General features: G+C 35.1%; 1 protein-coding gene across 2 annotated transcripts; it reads left to right on the top strand.

Moving 5' to 3' along the window:
• Positions 1-5,964: 5,964 nt before the first annotated feature.
• Positions 5,965-24,111, top strand: sla2b (Src like adaptor 2b). 2 transcript variants are annotated; one of them, XM_056450014.1, is made up of 8 exons: positions 5,965-6,227; positions 12,238-12,374; positions 14,875-14,974; positions 15,073-15,159; positions 17,403-17,506; positions 19,097-19,246; positions 20,385-20,517; positions 21,333-24,111. In XM_056450014.1, the coding sequence occupies exons 2-8, from the start codon at positions 12,284-12,286 to the stop codon at positions 21,463-21,465; spliced, it is 798 nt and encodes a 265-aa protein (XP_056305989.1). In that variant the 5' UTR covers positions 5,965-6,227; positions 12,238-12,283; the 3' UTR covers positions 21,466-24,111. The 2 variants fall into 2 exon arrangements, with proteins under 2 accessions (XP_056305989.1, XP_056305990.1); XM_056450015.1 differs by having other exon boundaries at positions 5,968-6,227; positions 20,388-20,517.
• Positions 24,112-25,983: the final 1,872 nt, after the last annotated feature.

Genomic DNA, 25,983 nt, shown 5'->3' with positions numbered 1-25,983 from the left:
TAAAGACTTCTGTTTATTTTAGCCTTACCACTAACCAGTGCAGATGAAACATATATCAGTATTGATAAAGAATGGAGCACAGGCTGTAGTTTTTCCAGACAAATTGTTTTAAATTGAACATGCTACTATGAGAGATTAGGAGAACTGGCAGGGGTCATATTCTTTTACATGTAACTGTTTATTCTACAGTTAGTTTTCATGGCATATTGTTCACAGACTTATCAGTCTGCTATAACGTCAAGCTGTGCATTAAATCTGGGAAAAACACTAGTATTAACGCATTATATTGATGGGCTCATTTAGTAGCAAACTTGAGCTTATGTGACTTAGACTTTTCGTTGAAAAAAGCTCCTGATATCCACCTTTTGTTTTGCTGCCGCCATCCTCACGTGTGTCTCACACACCTTATACTTTTATATTTATTTTTTATGATTTGAACTTTTTATTGATTTGTCTTGTTTCAAATAATGCACATGAATATCAAATACAGAGCATTAACATAAAAGCAGAACAATGCAAAATAAATAAATACAATAAAGAAATAAATCAGATAAATTAAGTAAACCAAACCAAAACGAAAGAAGAAAAGGGTGGTGGGTTGCTAATATCATAGCCTTAATTATTATTTTGTCTTGTTACATGTTTGCTAATATTGTGGGTTGCAGAAATTTAGAAATTTTCCCCATTTATCAAAATAAATTTCAATTATTCCATGTAAACTGTAGGAGAGTTTTTCAAAGGTTGCTACTCGTCCTAACTCTGAGATCCACTCGAAGATCGAAGGTCCCCTGGAACATTTTCAGTTTTTAGTAATCACCCGTCTGCCTAGCACGATACACCTCTGTATCCACTGTGATTCAGCTTTATTCATGTGGCTTAAGGGACAGGGGTCACCAAGTATGTTTAAGCTTGGGCAAAATCAAACTGGGTCTGCAATATCTTTACAAGGTATTCATGCACCTCTCTCCAAAAATGTTTCACTTCTGGGCATTGCTATAATACATGAATAGGTCACCTGCTTCTTGGCATCGCCAGCATTCTGGATTGTTTGTGAAACCTGCTCTGAACAGTCTCTTATGAGTCCAGTAAAATCGGTCAAATTTTAAACTGTATAAGACGTGTTCTAACATTTCTAGACTTTAAATTCCCAGCAATTTTTCCCCAGTTCTCGTCTTTAAATGTGCATCCCAAATCTCTTGACTTAAGAACTAATATTTTCACTCGTTTGAGTAGTGCATAGTATTTAGAAGCTTCATTGCCAGTACCTATAATATTGCGGGCCATGTAATAAAAATTTTTACCCTTAGGAGAATTTGAAAGGGAGCCAAAGACATTTGTGAGCAAATGTCTCAACTGTAGATACCTCCAGAACTGATTATTAGGCAGATTAGTTTTATGCTCAAGTCTTTCAAAAGATATTAATTTGCTATCTTCATAAAGATCTTCCAAAATGTTAATATTATTATCTATCCATTCCTTGCATAATACTGGTGTTCCATCTGGGCTAATCCAAAATTGTTAATAAATGGAAGACGAAGGATTTAGGAAAGGGTCCGATCTGAAATGTTAATTCATTCGTTCATTTTCTTTTCTGCTTAGTCCCTTTATTCATCCGGGGTCGCCACAGTGGAATGAACCGCCAACTTATCCAGCACATGTTTTGCGCAGCGGATGCCCTCCCAGCTGCAGCCCATCACTGGGAAACATCCATACACAATCACACACATGCACTACGGCCAATTTAGCTTACCCAATTCACCTATACCGCATGTCTTTGGACTGTGGGGGAAACTAGAGCACCCGGAGGAAACCCAGGCAAACACAAGGAGAACATGCAAACGCCACTCAGAAATGCCAACTGACCCAGCTGAGGCTTGAACCAGCGACCTTCTTGCTGTGAGGCGATTGTGCTACCCACTGCGCCACCATGTCGCCCAAATCCGCAATGTGTTTTTCAAATTGTTTGGAGATGTGAAATAATTGGATGGTTGCGTACTGGCATTGGTAATTTCACCATTAATAAGGACATTCTGGAGGTAACATCCATTGTCCCAGGTGCATCAAACCAAATGCGTAATAATACAGAGATAATTTTGGGAGACCTAGGCCTGCCCTCTTAACTGGAAGCTGCAGTTTCTCTAACTGCATTCGAGGTTTCTTCGCATTCCACAAAAATTGTTGTGCCTTTCCCTGCTGTCATGTGAGAGCTGCAACCCAGTACTGGGAAACACCCATACACTCTCACATTCACACACTCATACACTACGAAAAATTTAGCTTACCCAATTCACCTATAGTGCATGTCTTTGGACTGTAGTGGAAACCAGAGCACCCAGAGGAAACCCACGCCAACATGGGGAGAACATACAAACTCCACACAGAAATGCCAACTGACCCAGCTGGGACTTGAGTCAGCAACCTTCTTGCTGTGAGGTGACAGTGCTAACCACCATGACACCCTTGAAAAAAATATACATATATTTATTTTTGTTTATATTATGATAGACACATTTTGACCCTTAAAACAAAACAAGTAACCTTAAAAGTATGATAGAGCCGCATTTGAGTGCTAAAACGCAACTCAATACAATTCAGTCTAAAAATTGTGCATACGTCAACTCTCAGTACGTGTTCATTTATTTTTCCCAGACAGAATTTAAAACGTTAATGAGCACTCATTATTTGCAAGACTTGTTTAAGCTGTGTATAAGTTGTGTTTACCTGAAATTAGCAGATCCGCCCCGATATATCGCCCTAGTAGAACTATTGTTCCAGCCACCAAAGATGAATTTATAAATAACTTACCTGATCTTTCTTTATTTCGAAATGCAAACGCAGATGACCTTGATGTAGTAACCAGCAGTATGGAGGCCATCTTTACTAGCACTCTAAATACCGTGGCACCCATCAAACTAAAAAAGGCTAGAGAGAATAAAACTACACCATGGTATAATAGTCATACCCGCGCTCTCAAAACAGCAACCCGTGCCCTGAAACGTAAATGGAAAAAAACTAATTTAGAAGTTTTTAGAATTGCGTACAAAGACAGTATGTCCAGCTATAGGAGAGCTCTAAAATCTGCCATAAAAAATAATCATAACAATCCTAGATTCTTATTTAACACCATTGCTAAATTAACAAATAATCGGCCATCTTTGGAACAAAATGTTCCACCGCAAATTAGTAGTGATGACTTCATGAATTTTTTCAGCAATAAAATAGAAGGCTTTAGACAGAAAATAGGAGATATTAAACTTTCTGCACGGCCTTATACTTCAGAGCCAGTAAACACGCCACTGAATCTAAATAACGTACAGTGCTTCAAAATCATAGAACAGGAAGAGCTAGATAAAATTCTAAATAGTTCTAAACCAGCTATGTGTATGTTGGACCCAATTCCAACAAAGTTACTGAAAGAATTGCTACCTGTTATAGGCGAACCTCTTCGTAATGTTATCAACTCTTCTTTATCTTTAGGCCATGTTCCAAATCCTTACAAGCTAGCTGTTATTAAGCCTATTATTAAGAAACCACAACTGGACCCCAGCAACCTAGCTAATTATTGGCCTATTTCAAATCTTCTATTTATGTCTAAAATACTAGAAAAAGTTGTTTCTGTTCAATTATGCTCCTTTCTGCAGACGAACAATGTTTTTGAAGTGTTTCAGTCAGGTTTCAGAGCTCATCACAGTACAGAAACTGCATTAGTGAAAATAACCAATGATTTACTTTTAGCTGCTGACCAAGGGTGCATCTTGCTATTAGTTTTACTCAATCTTAGTACGGCATTTGACACCATTGACCACAGTATCCTCATAAATCGCTTAAAGGTGTCCAGGGACAGGCTCTACAATGGTTTAAGTCATACTTAGCTAACCGTTACCAGTTTGTGAATATTAATGGACAGCCTTCACAAGTCAGCCCAGTAAAATACGAGGTGCCTCAAGGATCAGTTTTAGGCCCTTTGCTGTTTACAATATACATGCTACCCCTGGGAAACATTATTAGAAGACATGGGATCAGCTTTCACTGCTATGCAGATGATACTCAATTCTATATTTCAACTAAACATGACGAGACGTCTAAACTGTCCAAGCTAACTGAGTGTATTAAAGATGTTAAAGACTGGATGACCAACAATTATCTTCTCTTAAACTCAGACAAAACAGAATTATTACTTATTGGGCCTAAATCCTGTACACAGCAGAAATCACAACTCGACCTACAATTACAGGGATACAAAGTTAGCGTTAGCTCTACTATAAAAGATCTGGGTGTCATATTAGACTGCAATTTAACTTTTAAAAATCAATCATATATCCCATGTCACAAAAACTACCTTCTTTCATCTGAGAAATATTGCTAAGTTACGAAGTATGCTATCCATCTCAGATGCAGAAAAGCTAGTCCATGCTTTTTTGACTTCTAGGCTGGACTACTGTAATGCACTGCTTGCTGGCTGCCCAGCATCCTCTATTAACAAACTTCAATTAGTACAAAATGCAGCTGCCAGAGTTCTTACCAGGTCTAGAAAATTTGATCACATCACCCCAATTTTATCCTCCTTACATTGGCTGCCTGTTAAGTTTCGTATTGAATTTAAAATATTGCTTTTTTTACATATAAAGCTTTAAATAATCTAGCTCCTGTTTATCTAACCAACCTTCTGTCTCACTACAATCCAATTCGCTCTTTAAGATCTCAAAACTCAGGGCTTCTGGTAGTACCTAGAATAGCAAAGTCGAGTAAAGGAGGTCGAGCCTTCTCATTTATATTTCCTAAACTCTGGAATAGCCTTCCTGATAACGTCCGAGTCTCAGACACACTCTCCCAATTCAAAACTAGATTAAAGACCTATCTGTTTAGTAAAGCTTGCACTCAGTGCACAACTTAGCGGGTTTCCACACAGGTTCTGCATCTTGTTTATATACACTATGAACAGCAGCTATGCTAAATATTCTCTTTATTCTCCATTTCCACCTGGGGATACTCTTCCCGAGGCCCTCCAAGACCCAAGATCCAAGACCAACGACGAGATGATCCCAAGGTTTCCGTATCCTGGACCAGGCCCTATCCTGAGCAGCTACTCATGGAGGAGTGGAGAACATGAGACTGATTCCTGTGACGCTCCAGGGACAGACGAGTCTTCGCTGAGGCCAGCTTCCAGCCTCCGCCGCTGAGACTGCAGCTCTGCACAAGACGTTTGGCCAGCGGAGAAATTAAAATAGTCGTGCCCAACTGAGCCTGGTTTCTCTCAAGGTTTTTTTTCTTCACTTTCGCCAATTAGTGAAGTTTTTTTTTCCCTCTCCGCTGTCGCCACTGGCTTGCATGGTTCGGGATCTGTAGAGCTGCGCATCGTTGGATTTGCTCTTCAGTGTTTGGACTCTCAGTAGTGATTTTTAAACCACACTGAACTGAGCTACACTGAACTGAACTTAGAATCAGAATCAGTTTTATTGCCAAGTGTGCTTCACACACACAAGGAATTTGTTTTGGCTACACTACACACTGAAAAACACTACACTACAACACTACAAACAGAACTACACTGTTCCAATTTACTATGACCTTTTATGTGAAGCTGATTTGACACATATCTACATTGTAAAAGCGCTATACAAATAAAGGTCAATTGAATTGAATTGAATTGAATTGAATTTTTTAGCATCTATAACAGGTGAGGATCTGAATCCAAATCCCATCATTTAGTTTCCATGGCAGTTATAACCATGGCGATTCTCCTTGATTCGTTTGGAAAACTCAATTGAATTGGAATTTCAGTTTTGCGTTGAACTTGCCTCTTCTGCTGACATCTGTACTGTTGCATCAATCAGCCCGTGACATCATGACATTCAAAAGTGTTCCCTTAGTCGACATCTGTGTTGTCGATTAGAGGACCTCAAAACATTTTCACAACACCTTTCTGTTTGCGCTCACTTTCAGACATCTGTGCGTCAGCACAGGAGTGACAGTTAGACCTGTTCGTCACAGGAAACTGCAAGTGTGCAGTAAATAAAGCCGCCTGCCACCAGCGTGCATGCTAAAACACAGAGACCACAGCAGCATCAACATCATCCTTTACCTCAATCTGAGAACATCAGCAAACAATAACAGTAACTTGGGTTAAAATTGCACTCTCAGTATCTCAGTTTTCAGATGTGCATGTGAGGAGCTCTGTTTGCCCGTGCAGAAAGGATTATCATCAATTGAACTCTAAGGACCATGAGGTGAGTGCTATACTTTGTTTAGTGAAGTGTTTATTCATTTAATAGAATTCAGTACACTCCAAATAGGTTTTTTGCTGCTTGTTCAAACTACTTATTTAAAATGAGCTGATTCAACACAGTTCATGAGTTGTTTTATGTTTAGTCCACTTAAAATTTGTAAAAAAAATTATGTTAACTTAATCAATTTGTGTTGAGACAACATGAAGGAATTGTGTGGAACCCAGCACTTTATTACAGTGGACAATTGATGTTAAGTGTTTCAAAGATCGTGTGCTGAATAGTTGTATATACTTGACCTAAATATATATATATATATATATATATATATATATATATATATATATATATATATATATATATATAATTATTATTATTATTATTATTATTATTATGATCAATTGCTCAGGTATATGTTGTTGAGTCAAAGTCACTTTTATTAGTGTTAGTAAATTAATGTATTGATGTATGATTTACATCAGTGTTCTGAGGTGTTTTGGCATGTTTGGTCCTCAGTATACTCAGTGACTATTTTTAATCTTTCGAATTTTGGTTTCTGTTTTTACTCTTAAGCATTTTTTTGCATTTGAACATATAACGAGAACTAATCTACACAACCAAATTACACAACCAAGAAACAGAAATATGCGCACATCTAGGATTCTCAAAGGCAGGTGCTCGATCAAAAACGAACACAGTGGCGAAAGATCAAAAGAATCGGCACACTACCACTTTCGCTCTCAAAAAAAAGTTTAATATAACGTTAAATTAAAAAATTTAGAGAGCAAAAGTGGCAGTGTGCCCATTATCTTTTGATCTTTTACCAAAAATTACACCCCAAAAACATATTTGGTTGAGAGAAGACTGCGAATGAACACTTTATATATTAAACGAATGACTAAATAAAAAGGGGGACACATGTCTGTGTCGTGTAAACATGAGAAGTTCTGAACTTCAAAGTTGTAATCTTGAATCAAAGTCAGGATCGTCTTGAAAAGCATGCTGCTCTTGCACTGAAGTCTTCCTTTAAGAGAGTTTCAAAGAAACGTGCGGCTTTGTGTGCCATTTTGAAGTATCAGTGTGATAACAACATAAAAAGACATGTTTCAAGTTCCAAGATATTGATCAATCCTTTTCGTAATCATTTTCATTTTTGAATTTTACTTTAGGTATGTTAGTCCTCTAAAACGTAACTTTCTTTAGGCCAGGGGTGCCTAAACTCGGTCCTGGAGGACTGGTGTCCTGCAAAGTTTAGTTCCAATCAAAGTTAGACACACCTGAACCAGCTAATCAAGCTCGTTTTAGGTATACTAGAAACTTCAAGCAGGTGTGTTGAAGGAAGTTGGAACTAAACTATGCAGGACACCGGCCCTCCAGGACTGAGTTTAGACACCCCTGCTTTAGGCTATAGTCACTCAGTTTGACATTCAGTTTCTGTTAAAGTCCCTGTATTCCTAGTAAATAAGTTCTGCTGTTTATTTTTCTAAACGTTCTGCTGACTTCACTTTGGGGCTGAGGATTGAAGTGTGTTCTCTATGTTTATCTTTTATTTAGTTCTAATTCAATATTATTCATTCATTAATTTTCCTTCGGCTTAGTTCCTTTATTAATCAGGGGTCGCCACAGCGGAATAAACCGCCAACATTTCCAGCATATGTTTTTGCATTCATACTCATACACTACTGCCAGTTTAGTTTATTCAATTCACCTGTACCACAAGTCTTTAGACTATCGGGGAAACCGGATCACCCGTAGGAAACCCACGCCAACACAGAGAAAACACGCAAACTCCACACAGAAATGCCAACTGACCCAGTCGGGACTCAAACCTTCTTGCTCTGAGGCGACAGTGCTAACCACTGAGCCACCATGTCACCCTAATTCAATATTATTTACCAACAAGTTTAGTCTTCTTTGTTGCACCTCTGAACAAAACCCCTAGACTGAAAAGAAAGCCGTAACAAGCTCTAACTACAACAGGATGTTAGTAACCTTGCTCTTATATATGGCTAATATATAGATACAATGTTAAACGTTCATAAAAAATTGAGAAATAATCTACTTGTGAATGTGTACGTTACTATTAACCCTTTAGGATGCACACCTTGAAAGTATTTTTTGGCCCACATCCTGTATTAAATAATATACTGGCACAACTCTGATAAATAGTATTAAGCAATTAAAATAATAATGATAACCTATGGATAAAAGGTCAACCAGGTGGTTATGATGCCTCTTAAAGGGTTAACAGCTTTCTACTTCCAGATTTAAAGTTAAATTCAATGTGTTTTCTTTGTAATGTTCTGTATATGTTGGACTCCATGATAGCGGTCTTCATATGTAATCAGTTACATGTGTTGTTTTGGTGTGGTGGGTATGAGGTCTGTAATTTGGACCTGGAGACCCTGATGACCCAGTGAGAGACCCATCTGTGCCACCAGTTGACCATCTGCTCTGTAATGCCACATAGCTGTGGGATCAGTGCCTTCGTTTTGCAATATGGAGAAACCTTACACTCAAAGCTCAGTATTGAGTGCTGATATAGCATTCAGGTCTTGAGGATGTTGAAATCATAACACTGGAGACATTTTGTGTTAATTGCAGGGATTGAATTATCATTCTATTACAATGTAATAAAGGTGTTATTACTATGTAATAACATGCGATATTATCAGCACAAAGCGAGAAAAGCATTAAAGTGAGTATTTTGAGAAAACACTTAGCTTGCCTTTGTTATCATGTCTTTTAAAAGCTTTACAGTGATTGTTTTTCACACCAACGCTGTAGGAAAGCAGTGGAGGATTAAACCTCTGCACTTTGTGTCGCTGCTTCTTAAGAATATTAGAGTCACATTAAGAGAATATGAGTCACTTTATATCATAATATAGTCTCGGAGTGTGATATGTTACCTGTAATTTGCATATGGACTTGGTTTAGTCTGGATTTACTGTTTGTGAGTCAAAGGCAAGGCATCTCATTTTGGTTCTGCATCAAATCCAATTGAGAAAATAGATTTTTAGCACCATTTATTATTTTTAGTTTGTATACAAAATGTGTATTGTAAGGTATTTAAAATATAATATAATATTATTATTTTATTTTTAATAAATAAGTAAATATATATAATATATCTATTTATTTATTTATTTTTTTTATTATTTAATTGTAAAATTGTTACATTAGCTATGATTCCATCCAAAAATGCGAATTAACTTTATGCACAAAATTGGATTATCGCATAAAAGATGTGCGAATAAAATGGTGTTTCCATCCAACGAGTCAAAGAGAACAAAATCGTCACTTAAGGATTAACTTGTGTCAAATTTTAACAGTAAAAACGGAATTAGCTGTGGTAGGAGAAGCTGCATGAATCTTTTCTTCATTTAATATTACTTGCGCCTCAGAAGACAATGTCGACACGCAATAAATGTGTGTTTGAAGGTGTGAGAGGCGGAGCACAGACGCTCTTGATTCTGGAGGTGATTAATAATATAACACTAATACTGGAATGGTTAAAGTGTTTTAGAATGACCAAAACAACATTTCAGATGTTTTACAATGTAGTCAGCCTGCTGATTCATCCATTCACACACATTTTCATCATCACATGATCTCTAATTTTCAAAATGTATTCAAATCTTGGCATTTCCATCAACCTTTTTTATGCGCATATCTAAAATGTGCATAGTTGGATGGAAACATAACCATTGTCATTCTGCAAAATATATTTATATAGAAATAAAAACAACAGATGTTTTGTCCTTTACATATTAAAATACATAATATAAAATATTGTCTTTTCAATAATTAAAACCTTTTGGTGAAAATAAGATTGTGATAAAAGTATAAAGACTAGAAAAAAACAACTATAAACTATAAACAACTATATTTTATGTGCTTCTTTTAATATGTTGATATTTTTCTTTATTTTCTATTATAAAAAAAATTCAAAATATGCACATTTTTGTTCAAATATAATTACTACTAGTTCAGGAAAAAAGGAAGATTTAACTAAGCATTTATTTAATTTATTTAATTAATAAAAAAGTGTAAATATACCTAACATTAAACCTAAAATAAACATGTATTCTATTCACTTTTTTGATTCCTTTATTATTTATATTATTATTTATTACAATAGTAATTACTACTAACTCAGAAAAAAATGCAAAATGCAGTTTATTATTAGCCCCTCTGAATTATTAGCCCCCCTGTTTATTTTTTTAAAATTTCTGTTTAACCGAGAGAAGATTTTTTAAACACATTTCTAAACATAATAGTTTTAATAACTCATTTCTAATAGCTGATTTCTTTTATCTTTGCCATGATGACAGTAAATAATATTTGACTAAATATTTTTCAAGACACTTCTATACAGCTTAAAGTGACCTTTAAAGGCTTAACTAGGTTAATTAGGTTAACTAGGCAGGTTATGGTAATTAGGCAAGTAATTGTATAACGATAGTTTGTTTTGTAGACTATCGAAAAGCTTAAAGGGGCTAACTGCTTTTATTCTAGCCGAAATAAAACTTTCTCATTAAATAAAAATATTATCAGAAAATTTCCTTGCTCTGTTAAAAATCATTTAGGAAATATTTAAAAATATAAAAAAAAAATCAAAGAAGGGCTAATAATTCTGACTTCACTTATATATAATTTAAAGCTATATTAGACTTTGTTTGGTGCTCTTCATGTTTGAGCAGAATGTTTTATGCAATTGTTGTTTACTTAAACAGGGCCTATAAAACTGTGATGTAACTGAATGTGACTAAAAACAGCAGAACGTTCTCAGCATTAAAGCAGATCTATTTTTAGACCGGCCACCCCATTTCTTCTTTTTTTTTTTTGGGGCCATGTTTGTGATAATGAAAGTGTGGATGGAAAGTTTTCATCTTAGTACACAAGTGGTTTATCGACATCCTGCCACTTTATGTTTAAAGTGTTGCATAAGGAAGCCATGGTTTGATAACTCTCGAACATCAGATTTAATTAAATTGTTTTATTTAAATGTATTTTATTTTAATTCATTACATCTTTTTATTAATTTGTTTTCAGTTTCAGTTCAATTTAATAAACTTTGTATTTGATTTGTTTGTCTATTTATATATTTTCATTTATTTACATTTTGATTTTTGTTTATTTATTTTTATTGGTTTATTTTAAGTAATTAATCTTAATGAAATTTTATATATTTTAATGTATTTTTTATTTATGAAGTTATTTAATTTACATTTATTTTAATGTAATTTCATATTTATTTATTTCATTTGTTTATTTATTCATTCATTTGTTTCTTTGTTTGCTCCCTCTTGCTCTCTTCTGCCTTGTAATTTAATATTTATTAATTAAATTTATTTATTTATTTTAATTACATGTTTATATTTATTTATTAATTTAATTAGTTTAATATTATTCATTTATTTCAACGTTTATTTATATATTGTCATTTGTTTATTTTAATTTAATTATTTGTTTATTTATTTTATTTAAATGTAGTATTTTTTTATTAATTCATTTATTTGTTTATTCTCTCTTCTGCCTTCAGATTATGTTTTTTTATTTAATATGGTAATGCATTGTTTATTTATTAATTTTATTTATTTATGTTTTATTTTAATTAAATTGTTTATATTTATTTATTAATTTTATTTATTGTTTATTTTGTTTATTTATTTGAATGTTTATTTACATTTGTAAATTGGGTTAGCAAAATTGTCCGAAGTGTATGTGTGAGTGAGTAGTATGGATGTTTCCCAATGATGGGTTGCAGCTGAAAGGGTATCCGCTGCGTAAAACATATGCTAGATAAGTTGGCGGTTCATTCCGCTGTGGCGACCCCTGATTAATAAAGGAACTAAGCCGAAAATAAAAAATGAATGAATACATTTACATTTGTTTATTTGTTTTAATTTGATCGTTAACATCTTTTAATTTATTTAAATATTATATTTTATTTATTTATTCATGTTTTTGTTTATTTATTTGTTTGTTCTTCTCTCTCTTCTGCCTTCAGATTGTGGTTCGCATCGTCTCTGTGCAGGTAAACACTGTAGATCAGTATGGGCAGTCGGCCAAGTAAAGACCGGCGTGGATCCAATGCTCATGCTGTCCTGTTGGACACAGAGGAGAGCAACGGCCTGCTGACCATGGGTGAGTTCAGATATGCATCACTTTATACATCAACAACAGAAAAACATGCTGTATGGTTTTCAATGAAAGCATTCAGTGGCCTTTACTAGTGGTCATACTTGAAGGGATACATTACCCCAAAAATAAATATTTAGTCACTATTTACTCGGTTTTTTTCCCTGTTGAACACAAAAGAAGATATTTTGAAGAATGTTGGAAATTTGTAGCCTTTTATTTCTATAGTAGTTCAAAATGCCATGGATGTAGATGGCTGTCAGATTCCAACATTCCTCAAAATATCTTCTTTTGTGTTCAACAGAAAAAAAGAAAGGCAAAAAGGTTTGTAGCGAGCAGAATTTTCAATTTAGGATGAGCCATTACTTTAACGTTGGGAAATTTCTCTGTATGGTTTGTCCTACACTGTTAAGAATTGAGTTTGATAAACTGCATAATAATACTGTTAAAATGTAAATATATATATATATATATATATATATATATATATATATATATATATATGCATATAAGGAACAAATACATGGAATACACATGAATTTAAATATATATATATATATATATATATATATATATATATGGGCGACGCAGTGGTGCAGTAGGTAGTGCTGTCGCCTCACAGCAAGAAGGTCGCTGGTTCGAGCCTCGGCTGGGTCAGTTGGCATTTCTGTGTGGAGTTTGCATGTTCTCCCCATGTTGGCGTGGGTTTCCTCCGGGTGCTCCGGTTTCCCCCACAGTCCAAAGAAATGTTGTATAGGTCAATTGGGAAGGTTAATTTGTTCGTAGTGTATGAGTGTGAGTGTGTATGGGTGTTTTCCAGGGATGGGTTGCGGCTGGAAGGGCAGCCGCTGCGTAAAACATATATATATATATATATATATATATATATATATATATATATATATATATATTTAATCTTTCTAAAAAAGTTTAGCTAATTGATAATCAATGTTAGCTAATAGTTTAACTGATGTTAATTATTTAAACTGTCCTCTGTAATGTGCATGTACAATGTCTAAAATCAAAACAAACGTACAAATCTTTAGCAAATATTAAAGGAACAAATAAATAAATGGACTTCAAATATACTACTAAATAGACTATTAGTGAAAAAGAAATGACACTGGTGCTGCATCATGCAGGGCAAAGTCTTCACCATCAATTCCAAAATAATGACTTTGTGTAATTAAACACTGACCACTTACATTTCTTCAATAATGTATAGATACAAATAAATTGAAATACACTTTCTTTATTTTCAAAAGTTTTTATTCTCGCAGTATAGTTGTGTAAAAACTATTTATTGTTTTACAGTAAATGTTCAAGTAACTTTAAATATAATTAGGCGTCACTTTAAAATAAAGGTCTTTTAATTCATGTATTAACTAACATGAAGTATCTTGTATAGACTTCAAGTATCTTGAAGTATAAAAGCAGATTTAAATTTTTTAAACACCATTTTAAAGTCAAAACTATTAGCCCCTTTAAGCTATATTTTTTCAATAGTCTAAAGAACAAACCATCGTTATACAATAACTTGCCTAATTACCCTAACCTGCCTAGTTAACCTAATTAACCCAGTTAAGCCTTTAAATGTCACTTTAAGCTGTATAGAAGTGTCTTGAAAAATATGCAAGTAAAATATTATTTACTGTCATCATGACAAAGATAAAATAAATCAGTTATTAGAAATTAGTTATTAAAACTATTATGTTTAGAAATGTGTTGAAAAAATCTCTCCGTCAAACAGAAATTGGGGGAAAAAACAGGGGGGCTAATAATTCTGACTTCAACTGTATATGTTAATATGTTTCTAGTATGGATTAGTATGTTGCTAGTATGTATTGGTTTGTTGTTTAGTATGTTTCCAGTATGGATTTGTATATTGTTAGCATGAATTGGTATGTTGTTAGTATGACCAATGTAAAGTCAATGGCAGTTTTGTACAATGGAAGTCTATGAGACAGTTGCTAGGGTGCCGTAAGTGGTTGCTAGGGTGTGGTTAGTAAGTTGAAAGGTCGTCAGTGATTGGCAGATTGGTAGTCTGAGTTAAATGAGCCCAACCTTAGGTCTGTATGACAGTCTGGTGCAAAATTAGCACCAAATAAATTTGGTCCAATGTTAAGTCAATGGAACCCTTGCAAATTTTCCAGGTCAGTTTTCTGAAAACTGTAAGTTGAATCAGTTGGAAAAGATATTTGAACGGTTTAGGAGGAGATGCGTTCTTAAATTAGTCTAAGAAAAAGACGGAAGAAGAATAGGTTTATGTAGTATAACAGTATCGTGACTTTCTCAAGCTGACATAATAATAAATACTGTGTAAATGTATTGTTCATGTTAGTAAATACATCATATTCCATGAGTTAATATTAGTTTTAGTGTCACTGATACAATATTTTTCTGATAAGAATATTTTTCTTAAAAAAATGTATAATAATGTTCCTTGTTAAGCTACTCATATAGCTACGTAACATGAGAAACACTGAAGTTGTGTTTGTGTATCCAGAGAGTGTCAGATTTGTGTTGGTGTCTCTGTATGACTACCCGTCCAGAGGCCCGGGCGACTGCGCCATTAGAGTCGGAGAACGCCTCAACATTCTGTCAGAGTAAGAGCACTGATGTACAACAAAACATGAGTCTGATCAGTGTTATATGTCTTATAATATAACACGTGTGTGTGTGTGCGTGTGTGTGTGTTTTACAGTGAGGGAGAGTGGTTTAAAGTCAGCTCATCAGCCACAGGAAATGAGAGCTACATCCCCAGCAACTACACCGCCAAACTCTACAACAGGTGAGGTATCAGAATCAGACTGTTGTGCCCTTTCCAGATTATTCCTACACCCCCCATGATGCTTTGCGTGAATTATGGGAGTCACTTACGATTAGGGATTCTGATAAACAATCAATGAAGTGTCTCTTAAAATTGGAAACATTGGCTTCATTCTCCTTGATTTTAGCTAATCATTTAACTAATGTTGTTTATTAAAACTGTTCAATGGTAAATGTCCAAAACCACAACAAAATGACTAAAAATTAACTAAAATTCAACAAAGACACTTCAACAAATATACAGTCAAACATTAAAAGACCAATTATTAGAATTAACAAGTAACTTTTGGAAAACTGAATAACTTTTTTGCGCAGTGATATTACTTGCGTATGAAATATTATTGTACTGCAGAGTTGCTTAACCATGTTCCTGGAGGACCACCACCTCTGCACATTCCATGTCTCCTTAACCAAACACACCTGATTGAGATCATCAGCTCATTAGCAGAGACTGAAAGACCTGTAATGGGTGAGATAGACAAAGGAGACATCCAAAACATGCAGTTCTGGTGATCCTCAAGGAACGTGGTTGAGAAACACTGTTGTACTGTATGGAATACAAAGAAAGAAAATCAGAATTATTAAGTTACGTTTACTTTATTTTAAACTTATTTACATAATTTTTATGATTATAACGCACAAAGAAAAACATATCTCTCTCCCCGTTTTCAATATGTTTATGGATTATCACAAGAGTGTCACTCATATTGTTTTGAATGGAGAAAATGGACAACGGTCAATATGGACTCACTAGTGAAGGAAGCCCCACCTTCTAGTAAAATAGCCAATCCTTCATTGATATAGAGTAACGATTCTTTGATAGAGAGGCTCAATAGAAATGTGTTTTTCTGACAGTTTCTGAAGCTTTATTATGAACTCTCTGGGTTTGACAAATGTACTGAATACTTTCCTCACAGACATGGGAAATACAGCTGAAGTCAGAATTATTAGCCCCCTTTTGATTTTTTTTGTAAATGAAGTTTAACAGAGCAAGGAAATTTTCACAGTATGTCTGATAATATTTGTTCTTCTGGAGAAAGTCTTTTTTGTTTCATTTCCGCCAGAATAAAAGCAGTTTTTAATTTTTACATTTTAAGGTCAAAATTATTAGCCCCTTTAAGCTATAATTTTTCCAATAGTCTACAGAACAAACCATTGTTATACAATAACTTGCCTAATTACCCTAACCTGCCTAGTTAACCTAATTAACCTAGTTAAGCTATTAAATGTCACTTTAAGCTATATATAAATGTCTGTAAAGATATCTAGTAAAATATTATTTACTGTCATCATGACAAAGATAAAATAAATCAGTTATTAGAAATGAGTTATTAAAACTATTATGTTTAAAAATGTGTAGAAAAAATCTCTTCGTTAAATAGAAATTGGAGAAAAAAATAAACAGAGGGGCTAATAATTCTGACTTCAACTGTATATCAGTATAAACCTGGAAACATCTACTTTTATACAAACCAACTACATTTGAAAACAAATGTTCTCTGGTTTTGCAATCTGTATTAAACGAATGCCACACAGTCTTTCCGAGTCTGACCTCATTGTTTTAAATAAATTCCCACTTTAGTCATTCAAACGGAAATCCCATGATGGAAACCACTTGAATAGCGACAAACCTGTAAACAAAGAAGCCTCTGTCATTTTGGGAGAAGATTTGCAATCAGAAATGCGTAGTGAATTACTTCAGAAGACTTTCGGTGTGATTGAACACAGCGTTTTCTTAAATTTCATTGATTATTCCAAATCTGAAATTGAAATTCATAAGCTAGCCAAACAGTTCTGCAGTATTTGATGTTTCTTTGTTCAAAGAGAAAACAGCAGCACTTATATGCATGAGAGGCGTTTCAAAGATGGCCACTGGGGCTTTCGTGCAACCCATAATCTGAAATGCAGTCGTCACATGCGAGAAGAGTGGCTTGCTTGACTGTGTGCATACATCATGACATCATGCAATGGGTGGTCTGGCTTATCGTGTCCTGTGGGTGACATCATGATTCCCCCAGAGGCGCTCTGCTGATGTCAGCTGTAGTTTTTCTGAGTGGGCTCAGCTGCTGTACTACAGTGAGGAGACACCGTGACCTTCTTACTGAGTACTCTGCCTACTGCTTTTTCCTCTGCTTGGCTCTTCTGGTTTTGTCCTCATACACGTTACTCACATGTGTGTATGTATGCGTGTGTGTGTTCATGCAGGTGGCAGTTTGTGGGTCTCAGCAAACGGAAATCGGAGGAACTGCTGATGCTCCCTCATAATCAGCCCGGCTCTTTCCTCATCAGAGAGAGCGAGACCTTCCCAGGTACTGATTCACAGATGACACAAGACACTTTGCAAATTTTCCATGAACTATTTATTCTCTTTCATCTAGTGCAGGGGTTTCCAAACTTTTCAGCCCACGACCCGCAAAATTACAATGCCAGTGACTTGCGACCCCCAATATCCTCTGAGGTGGTTATAAATATATAAAACTTGCATACATACCAACAGGCACAAGTTTATTTATCATTTAATTTTGAATAACGCCACCTGGAGACCATCCTACATGTTCAGATGTGGCCTGCATTTATTTTTAATGTATGTGAGTGCCGTAAAGGTGCCAAAGTTAAACATGGTGCCATAAAATCAATGTGCTTTGTCTTTAATATAACGTAATCACCCCAGGGGTCGCAAAAATGGAAAGGCTGATGACTTTTTATTAGCATGTTGTTTTTATTTATTTATTTTTAAAGATTTACTTTTGCCTTTATTAGATAGGACAGTATTGAGACAGGAAGCGAAGTTGGAGATAGAGAGAAAGAGGGGGGTAGGGTAGGGAAATGTCCTCGAGCCGGGATTCGAACTCGCTTTGACATGCTACTGCACCACAGTCAGAGCGCTAACCACTAGGCTATTGTGCCAACAGCATGTTGTATTTTTAATATAACTATTAAATGCTATTTTTTGTAGGCTTTTCTGTAGGTTATGTATACAATATTACAACATGGTAATTCTAATAGTTTAATAATATGAATTCATTTTGGAAATCACCAAGCAAAGATGATGTCAAACTCTAAGACAAATACGAAAGCAAATGTTTTTTCAAACTTTGAAGATTACCAAAATAAACTGTTTCCAGTGGATTCACTTGCAGAGATGAATTGTTCACCTAAAAAAATAACAATGTGCGCTAGCAAAATAAACATCGTAAATTTTCACACAGACTTCAATACCTCTGAAACAACATAGCAACATTTATTCATTTATTTTCTTTTAAGCTTAGTCCCTTTATTATTTTAGGGTTGCCACAGCGAAATGAACCGCCAACTGATCCAGCATATGTTTTACGCAACGAATGCCCTTTCAACCACAACCCAACACTGGGAAACACCCATACACTACGGCCAATTTAGCTTATTCAATTCACCTTTCACCAAATCACTTGCTCATGTCTTCGGACTGTGGGGTAAACCGGAACTCCTGGAGGAAACCCACGTGAACATGGGTAGAACATGCAAACTCCACATAGAAATGCCAACAGACCCAGCCGGGGCTCAAACCAGCGACCTTCTTGCTGTGAGGAGACAGTGCTAACCACTGCGCCACCATAACACCCCAGCATAGCAACATGTTAAATAGCATTTTTGAATGCCTCAGAAACAGCACAGAAACCAGCCACAATAATATAGATAAATATAACTTTCCTAATACATTATCACATGCATAGCAACCACACAGAACACCCTAGAAACTGCACAGCTGTTAAATGCCATTCCCAACACATTAGCAACCGTGTAGCACCTGCCTAGAAACTGCATGGCAATATGTTGAATACCATTCTGAACACATCAACAACTGGCAAGCAACCACCTAGAATACCCTGGCAACATTTGTTTTTATTTTCCCCCTCTAGGTAACTACACTCTGTCAGTGCGTAAGAGCAGCTCACAGGAGCGTGCGTCTGTCAAACACTACCGCATCAGCTGCATAGACAACGGCTGGTTCTACATCTCTCCTGGACTCACCTTCAGGAGCCTCTCAGACATGATCGCGCACTATTCAGGTACAGTACACACGAACACACACTTCATTGACACTTAATGATTGACTGGGTCATTGCTGGATTTGTGCTTAATACTGATATAAATCAATACCAGTGGTGGACGGTAACAAAGTATTTTACTTCAGTACCATTACAACTAAGTGAGTCTTCAGTTAACAGCTCACTGATTCAGAAGATTCTGTCTGAGTGAGTCTTTGACCAAATTATTTCAATCTGTAAATTCCCAAAGTGGTCAAATTGAGTTTACAATTAATAACTCACTGACTCAAATGATTTGGTCTGAGTGATGAGTCTTCCAGTTAATGACTCTATTAATGCAATTAATCTAGATTTTATTCATCTAGCTGGAACAAGTCTTGACTCCAGTTAATGGTATACCGATCAAAATAATCCAATCAGAGTGAGTCTTCCAGTTAATGACTCACTGATTCAATCAGTTTGGTAAGAGCGAGTCTTCCAGTTAATGACTTACTGATTCAATCAATTTGGTAAGAGCGAGTCTTCATTCCAGTTAACGACTCACTGATTATATAATTCTGGTAAGAGTGACTCTTCACTCTAGTTAACGGCTCACTGATTCACTCAATCTGGTAACCATGAGTCTTCACTCCAGTTAATGGTTAATTGATTAAAATAATCCAATCAGAGTGAGTTTTCCAGTAAATGGCTCACTGATTCAATCAATTTGGTAAGAGCGAGTCTTCACTCCAGTTAATGATATACAGATAAGTGTAATCCAATCAGAGTGATGAGTCTTCCAGTTAATGACTCACTAATTCAATTAATCTGGCTGGAGCAAGTCTTCACTCCAGTTAATGGTATACCGATCAAAATAATTCCATCAGAGTGAGTCTTACAGTTAATGACTCACTGATTCAATCAGTTTGGTAAGAGCGAGTCTTCTAGTTAATGACTCACTGATTCAATCAATTTGGTAAGAGCGAGTCTTCACTCCAGTTAACGACTCACTGATTTAATAATTCTGGTAAGAGTGACTCTTCACTCCAGTTAACGGCTTACTGATATAGTGAGTAAATGATCACAGTATTTGTGTTTAGGTGAACTATCCCTTTAAGCATGAGTTTCAGTAGCATTAGTGTGTGTTGTGGCTGGAGTGTAATAGTGAACTGTCCTTCAGAAGTAGCGGACGGGTTGTGCTGTACTCTTGGAGAGCCGTGCTACATCATCGGATCCAACAATGTCCCTGTGGTCAATGGTGCGCCTCCAGTTGCAGTGAAAAGGCCAACTATCAACTGGAAAGATGTTGACAGGTGCGTCAAACACACCACAATACACGTTTCTAAAATAGCTATGTATCCATGGACAGATTTCTGTGCACATTTTAGTAGATCGTACATGACATCATGCTGAATGGAATCACCAAAATGCATATTGGATAATTATTTTTAATCTGACAATTAAAACACATTTACTGAATAAACTCCTTATCACACTTCTTTTGGAAATAGGCTCATTTTAGAGTTAAACAGTTGAGGTTTTTTTTTTTATCCATTCAGAATATCTTCGGGACAGGCATTTAACTTAGCATAAATCATTAAATCTGATTAGACCATTAGCATCTCAAAAGAGTTTCATTAATTTTCCTATTAAGACTTGACTCTTCTGTAGCTTGCTGTTATACCAATATTATGCAGCACCTGAAAATAGGCCCCAGCTTGGTAACAACACTGCATATTATCATGGTGCCTGCTGCAGCCATGGTACAGCAGCAAATGACAGCAGAATGACAGTATAGTTCCTATACAAATCAACTTTCCATTATCCGTCAGCCTTAGTACACAATGTAACTACAAAAGAGTCAAGCTTTAATAGAGAATCTATAAAAACTTTTTTTTTTGAGAAAGATGCTAATGGTCTAATATGATTTATGCTAAGCTAAGCTAAAAGTTCTCCCTCCAATCCTGGAGATCAGCTGAATGGATTAGACAGTAAAATTCAACTGTTTAACTCATAAAAACAAGCCTATTTACATTAAAAAAAATGGTGTTTCAAAAGTAAATTCACAACAAAACAGCTAATGTCACACTAGTGCTCTCGTATTAAAGCTCCATCAAATCTCTTTCAGCTCCATGATCTTCAGTCAGACTAAAGAAGGAGCTGAGGACTCTCTGGTGAGTGAGGGCCTGAAGGAAGCCATCAACTCATACCTCTACATGACAGAGAAATGTGAGGACTGCTGTCAGCTCTGGGAGACGTGACAGGAGAAAGAGCGAGCCCGGAGGACAAGCGTTCAAAAGACTTTCGCTCGTCTGTTTCTTAGAAGATGAGTGCAGAAGTGGTTTGGGCGTCCGATTAAGTTTTCCCTGACTCATTGCTGTTCTTCCAGAGTGGGTGCTGGAGATGTCAGATGTGAAACTCGTCCTGAAAGAGCCACAGAGGAGTGTGTGTGTGTGGGTGGAGGAACAGATGAAGGTGGCGCATCCACTTACACACGCACACACTTGTGACGCATTTACATGAGGCGGCACGTCACTGGAAAACCAGAGGAGCTTTACTTTCAGTATTAAGGAGGTATTGGTGTATTATTTCAATCGCAAAACAATGTATTTATAACTTGGAATATATATCAGTTTGTAAATAAATGTACAGCTATGTCAAATATTAAGAGACTTCTTGAAAAGTGATTCATTCCTCTGGATGTACAAGGTTTGAATATTGTGTAGGGCCAGATGGAACCTGCGGACATTTTTTGCTATTTTTGTGCAGAATTTTTTTAAAAATCTGTGATTTATGCGGAATGATTTTGAGAGTATCATAACTAAAAACTTAATATATAAAATAAAAAGTATTACTTATATTTAATGTTTACAGAGCAAATCCAATTAGATCCACTTTATTTGGTAAACAGAGCAAGCCTCTCATATATCTACTAAAAGACAGAAAATATTACTTTACAAACTGTAGTGTAAGTTAATCATATGAATATTGTCATATTAGTCAATAATGTTACTGCAGTTAATTTAAAAACTGAATAAATATAAATTTACACACATTTACACAATAAACAGAATCAATGATGGGCTAAAAATCTGCGGAATTCTGTGCACGCAGATTCCATGTGGGCCTAGTAATGTGTTAAAGGGATAGTTCATGCAAAAGCCAAACCAGTTTTGTTTTGCTGAACACAAAATATATTTTGTAGAATGTTAGAAACATGTAACCATTGATTTACATAGTAGTTGTATTTCCTACTCTGGAAGTCAGTGGTCACATGTTCCTAACATTCTTCAAAACATCTACTTTTTGTGTTCAACACAAAAAACATACTCAAAGGTTTGTAACCACTTGAGAGTCACTGACTGTTTACATGTACATCAATAATCAAATTATTTGCCTTAATCTAGATTAAGACAATATGATTAAGGCGTTTACATGAGTTACTTTTTGTAAGTTCCTTCCATGATTCTGTTTTACATGTTAAAGCAAATAATTCAATTAAGGTCATCGCTATCTATTTACATTTCCTCCAGAGTTTCATGTAATTTCGGGCATTTAATTTTTTCTTTTTTGACTTTAACGGCAGTTTCTTTTTCATTCAGGAACATTTCATTGATGTCCCCCCGTAGTGATGGGAAGTTCAGATCATTTTACTGACTCGGAAAAAAAAAAAGATTTGTTTATCTCGATGAACAAGACTCAAAGGTCTGAGTCATTTCATTCAATTTGCCAAAATAACATTGAAATGTTACGAGATGCTTCCAAACACATCTACAACGCCCAAACGTTAATCATACTACTTACAAGTCATAACTAAAATGCTACTGTACAATGCTACTATATTAACAAAGAAAAAAAGTAATCGTTCACCGTTTACCTGGGACTATGTATAAAGCTGCTCAGTGTAGAATTTTACTTTTAAGTGTGTCAAAATTCTAAGAATGACTTCATTTTACTTTTATTTCTAGACTTAAGATTAAGTGTTAAGACTTGGTCTCAGCTCCTAAATTATTTAGGAGTGTTTGCGATGTGTCTTAACCTAGTTAGGAGTAACAAGATGGCAGCAGATAGGAGACCACGCACCTTTCAAGAACAAAAGAATTTGTTGCAATTATATAATAACAGGGATTTGCTAAAACGTTTGATCATGAAGATATTCTTTTTGTAACTAATCTAGTCAGAAATGCAATAACTTCTCACACTCTACGAAACAATGCCTTAACTGCAGAAATTAAGGTAATAATGACTCTGCGTTTTTTTGGAGACTGGAAAGATGCAGCAGTGCATCAACCCCTCACAACCCACAGCCAGCAGAGTGCTGTTTATGACTATAGCAGCACTAACAACACCAAACATAAGGCAGTTCATTGACTTTCCAAGTGACCTCCAAACTATACAGCAAAAGCAAGTGGCTTTTATGTGCATTGCGGGCTTCCCTGGAGCCCTCCCTTCCCTTGTAGGAGCCATTGATGGCACTCATGTTTGCATTATTGCTCCGACTGTAAATAAGGAGGCATATGTCAATAGAAAAGGATTTCACAGCATCTATGTTCAAGTTGTGTTTGATGGAAAGATCCTGGATCTTGTGCCAAAATGGCCAGGGTCAACACATGATGCCTGGGTTCTTTCAGAGTGACCTCACTGGGTTATTTGAACAAAATTATGTTCCCCTGGATGTCATCTAGAAGAACATTTTCCGAATCCATTTTTTAAGGGTTTTAAACTTTGGTCTTTCTTTTAGCGGTAGCTAAGAGTGCAATTTACAATTATGTGATTTATCAGCTTAATGACTTAAGTAGCATTACATTTGTCCATGCAGTCAATCAATTTGTGCAAGATTGTGTAAAATGCATGTACATATTTGTATTTTCTTTTTTCACATAATGCAAAACTACTAAATGATATTTGAAATTATTGACTCATTTTATTGTATTCATCAGTGAATGGTGTCATGCTGCTGTGACTTCATCCTTGCAGGCCCCTGATAGGCTGATTCAGAGGTCAAGGGTGGCCATTTTGTGTTTCAATCATTGATTGGGTCCTTGATTTACAACTCTTAAGTCAGAACTTAAGAATCAGTCTCAAACTTTACTTAAAGTTGCTTTTAGATTCTTTATAAAAGTATATTTATAAATATACTCTTAAAAAAAGTCCTACTTCTTACTAAGAATTTTTTTGACACAAGTCAAAGTTTAAGACTTCTCTTAAGAGCATTTTTATTTTTAAGTTTTATACATACGGCCCCTGGTGTTTTTTCTAGGATTAGCCCTGTTCATCTCTTCTGACGTGTCTTCAAATTTGAGTCGTTCGTTCACCTGACACTGACAGTCCCATACAAGGTTAACTAATAAAAAATAAATAAATAAAAATGGCTTTCAAATGTATAACTTTATATAATTTCATTTTTTTTATTTACTTTAATTTAAATGCTTTAATTTAAATGCTTTGATTTTTTTTCCTCTTTTTCTCTTTAAAATGTGTTGTGCAGATTATAACATCTGTTACAAGTTTCTGCAATCTATTGTTAACTGTTTTTGAAACCAATAAAAAAAAATATAAATAAATTAAAAATAAATAAAATAAAATAAAAAGCTTAACTAATGCTTACAGTCTGAGCCAAAGTTCATCATGTGACAGTAAGTAAAGATCACTCAAAATGAGAACTCGAGAAATGAACAGATTAAATCTTTTTCCGGCTCTAAATGCAAATGACTGGCTTCTGTCTCTTATGTGAAGAACGAACAACTCAAACCCGATAGAGGACTTGAAAAATGAACCAATCTTCTACTCCACCTGCACAAATGTGCGCATACGCGAAGAACGAATCACTCTCTGAGAGGACTCATCGTTCTCGAGTCACATAAAACATTCGTTCAAAATGAACAAACCCTTCAAGACCTATCGAGTGTGACAAACTGAGGTATTGGATGCTCGGGCTGATAGAAGAGTGTTGTTTTAATAGAATTTGATTAACGCACGTCGAATGGAAGGAAAAAAAGCATGTGGTCCTTCACTGACTCAGCCTGTAGACACACACAGCTGTGCACCTACTATCCTGTCGCAAAACACGATGAAAAGTCCTACATGATGGTGATATTTTGATTAAGGTGTTTACATGTCTTCAATAATGCCACTAAAATCTGTATACTCCCCATGTCTTAATTTCTGTTTAGTTTATGAATAAAATAAAAAATAAAAAATAAATAAATATTAAAATATTAAAATAATTTCTGTTTACATGTTAGACTCTTAATCAGAGTATTGTCTTAATCTTATGAAAAAAATGGATTATTGGGGACCATGTAAACGTACATGTTTTTGATGAACTGTTCCTTTAAGTTTGTTATATTTCAAGATCTGAAAGCATGTCTTCCATATATTAAACTTAAGAAAACAGTTTTATTGAAATATTTAACGCTCCTGAAGTTAAAACTTTAGTATTATTTTGCTCTAAAATCAGTATAAAAGTCTATAAAATATAAACAAGGCACCGTTTTGGTATTTTTGTATACATAAAGTGCTTAAAACAACAATTTTGCAGTCATCGGCACAATACTTTACTCAAAACAAATACAGTAATATAAATTGTAAACATTCATATTGAATTCCTTTAAATGTTATTTCACCTATAAATGGAAATAATTAACTCGCCTTCATGTTGTGGAACACACATTTTTTTTTTTTTTACATTTTTGGGACTTCCCATTGACTAACTTTGAGATATAAATGTCAAGATATTTTCAAAAGAATGAGGATTTGTCTTATACATGGTCAATATC

Source organism: Danio aesculapii, chromosome 23 (assembly GCF_903798145.1).
Source record: "Danio aesculapii chromosome 23, fDanAes4.1, whole genome shotgun sequence".
NCBI classification, from domain to species: domain Eukaryota; kingdom Metazoa; phylum Chordata; class Actinopteri; order Cypriniformes; family Danionidae; genus Danio; species Danio aesculapii.
The sequence above is the reverse complement of the archived record's forward strand: the minus strand, read 5'-3'. Positions and strand labels throughout refer to the sequence as shown.

Coding starts and splice junctions, on each gene's coding strand:
- sla2b (XM_056450014.1), top strand. CDS start 12,284: ATGGGCAGTCGGCCAAGTAAAGACCGGCGTGGATCCAATGCTCATGCT. Junction 12,375..14,874: donor CAACGGCCTGCTGACCATGG/GTGAGTTCAGAT, acceptor TTGTGTATCCAG/AGAGTGTCAGATTTGTGTTG. Junction 14,975..15,072: donor CGCCTCAACATTCTGTCAGA/GTAAGAGCACTG, acceptor TGTGTTTTACAG/TGAGGGAGAGTGGTTTAAAG.